Source organism: Aegilops tauschii, chromosome 2, assembly GCF_002575655.3.
Source record: "Aegilops tauschii subsp. strangulata cultivar AL8/78 chromosome 2, Aet v6.0, whole genome shotgun sequence".
Classification (NCBI taxonomy): Eukaryota; Viridiplantae; Streptophyta; class Magnoliopsida; order Poales; family Poaceae; genus Aegilops; species Aegilops tauschii.
This window is the reverse complement of record NC_053036.3, coordinates 493,889,174-493,891,614: the sequence shown is the minus strand read 5'-3', so window position 1 is coordinate 493,891,614 and position 2,441 is coordinate 493,889,174. Positions and strand designations below refer to the sequence as shown.

The 2,441-nt window shown below is 50.0% G+C and overlaps 1 protein-coding gene across 1 annotated transcript; it reads right to left on the bottom strand.

Annotated features, from left to right (window-relative positions):
- Window positions 1–232: 232 nt before the first annotated feature.
- LOC141041164 (uncharacterized) lies at window positions 233–856 on the bottom strand. Its single transcript, XM_073507280.1, has 2 exons — window positions 704–856; window positions 233–652 (listed from the first exon to the last, which is right to left on the bottom strand). The coding sequence occupies exons 1-2, from the start codon at window positions 854–856 to the stop codon at window positions 233–235; spliced, it is 573 nt and encodes a 190-aa protein (XP_073363381.1).
- Between the last annotated feature and the right edge of the window lie 1,585 nt (window positions 857–2,441).

Sequence of the window (2,441 nt, the reverse complement as noted above, 5' to 3'; positions counted from 1 at the left end):
GTGGTGCACTGGAAATAAACTTGTGCAAAAGGCATGTAAACTACAAGCAAACTACAAGGTTAAATGCGACACAAGCAAACCTAATTTTGTAACAAGTAAACGGCAGTCTTGAGGGAAAGCAAATCTAATGAGAAATCTAGAATGGCATGAGCAATGTTCTAGATACTTTTATTGGCCGGGACCACCTGCTTCAGTACTCATAGTCGCCACAGGACCTAGCGCGCTTCCTGGTCTACTCCTTGTCGAGTTTTGCCCGGCGAAGCCCTTCCTGGATGATGGTGAGGCGGCTCCATATCTCATACGCATCGTAAGCGTCCTTTGCCGCGTACTCGAGGTGCCTCATGGACAGGGGCATGCACGCCCAGCGGTTGCGTTCTGCGTTGGTGAGCTCTATGTCATGGACAAGGATGCCTGAGATGTCCCCTAGGGAGTCCAGAGGCTTGGTAGCTGTAGGCACCCTCCATTCCTTCTGGATGTCGACGAAGTGGGCGATCTCCAGTGCGACGCAGCCGAGCATCTCTATGTCGCCGTCGATGGAGAAGCCAACAAACGTGTACCTGGGGTCCGCGAGGAAGTTGTCGAACTTAGTGCAGTTCTTGTCGGCCGCGCTCAGTTGGAAGAGCAGCACTGGATGATCCTTGCCGACGGAGAGCTAGACGAGGGCGGGTTTCTGATCTTCGCCATGGTCGATGGTGTACTTCACATCAACTCCGACGATCTTGTGGCGCTCGAACTGGAGGTGTCGCTCGTACTGCTCAATAGTGGTCGCCGCCTTGTGTAAGTCATTGGTGTGGATCGCGTGCAACTTTGTGTTGCCGTGGGCCTGCACCTCCATGAATTCCCTGGTGAATCCCATGGCCTAGAGCAGTTGGTCCACCTGCAACCTGGTTTTTTGTGGGGAACAATGAGTGGGAGCGCAATGGCGATTTCTGTTGTTTGTGTGTGAGAAGGCTGCGGCGGGAGTCTAAATTTAAGGGCGGGGAAGTGGCAAAGGAGTGCACGATCTCACTGTCGATGCGGTTGTGCACATCGTGGGTTCTGGATCATGGTCTTTCTTTATAAAAAATAAAAATAAAATCAGCAGTTATGTTTTTAACAACCGTCGTGTCTCTAGCAAGTCATGGAGGTGATCATTGTCTTGCATAGTTTGCTGTCAAATGTTAAATTTTACAATTTATCTCCTGAGGCATGCAGGGGCAATATGTAGAGGCACAACTCTCTGACCAAGAGAAGCATGCTTCAAGTGGCTGGTTTAACTCTCAGACACACGGGCGTGGTACATTCATTGGGAGTGGCAATTATTTTCAGTGATACATTCGCTGGTAGGAGCAGTGTTGTGTTTCTTCAGAGGCACTGTTGTGTGTCCGTGTTGCAACTGACGCTATGAGATGGTCAGCAAGAACGAGAAGCAACGAGAGGCGTGGACATGCAGCTGCAAGAAGCACTCATACAACGAGAGGCGCAACAAGAGGCACAGACACGATGCTACGTGAGGCACGGAGATGAAGCTACGTGATTGCATGGACGTCAATTCGTGCTATGGTGCTACGTGAGGCACGGGCATGAACAAATAGCCGTGCACTCAACTACATGCGCAAAAAGCCACAGATGTGTTTCTGAGAAGCACCGGCCTCCATGGTTTTACCACAAGGTGGGATTCGACATTTATCCAGGGCATTCTGAGTTTTACAAGTGTAGGAAGAATCGTTTTTCACTTATATGTCCTGTGGCAGAGGCACGGCTATTACTTGTGTGACGAAGGAATGTACGTGACGCGAGGATTGACAATAGGCGTCCGTTACTGTTTTTTCGGAATGTTTTTCAATTAACTGCGAGAGGCATGAATGTGCCGACGGAATAGGCACGGTCATGTCTGAAATAGTTGCAAGGTCGTCCCTAAGGTGTCCTATACGCTTTACAGTTACAAGCACGGTCGTCGTTCTTGTCGAGGCACGGAGGTGAATGATGGAGCCTATGCCTCTGCGATAGTCACCTCCCATATTAAGAAGGAAGCAAATCTTCCTAGACCCGATACATCGGAAGCTGGCCGTAAGGCACGCTCCTGCCTCTGTGTTTTCGGTGACGTCACGTTTAGTGCCAGCGGGGTCGACGTAATGCTCAGTTTTCTGATGTTTTTGTTGTCAACAACTTTCTTAACATGTTACGCACGACAGAGGTATGGTTTTACCCGACGAACTGGAGGCACGGACGTGATTCTAAGGGAGGTAGGGACGCGAAGGATTGTGATGCAAGCACGTGAAGGTGTGCCTCTGTTTTCAAGAAGCTTTCATTGACACGTTTTCATTGTGGGGGCCATGGCCTATGAGTTCCATGTGTCTTCGAAGGCATTCGGCCTCATTAACGGACGTGAAGCCAACTTACGCATGGTCCCCATAGGAGTGGAGGCACAGAAGTGCCTTCGTGGGTGTTTTAAGTAGTTG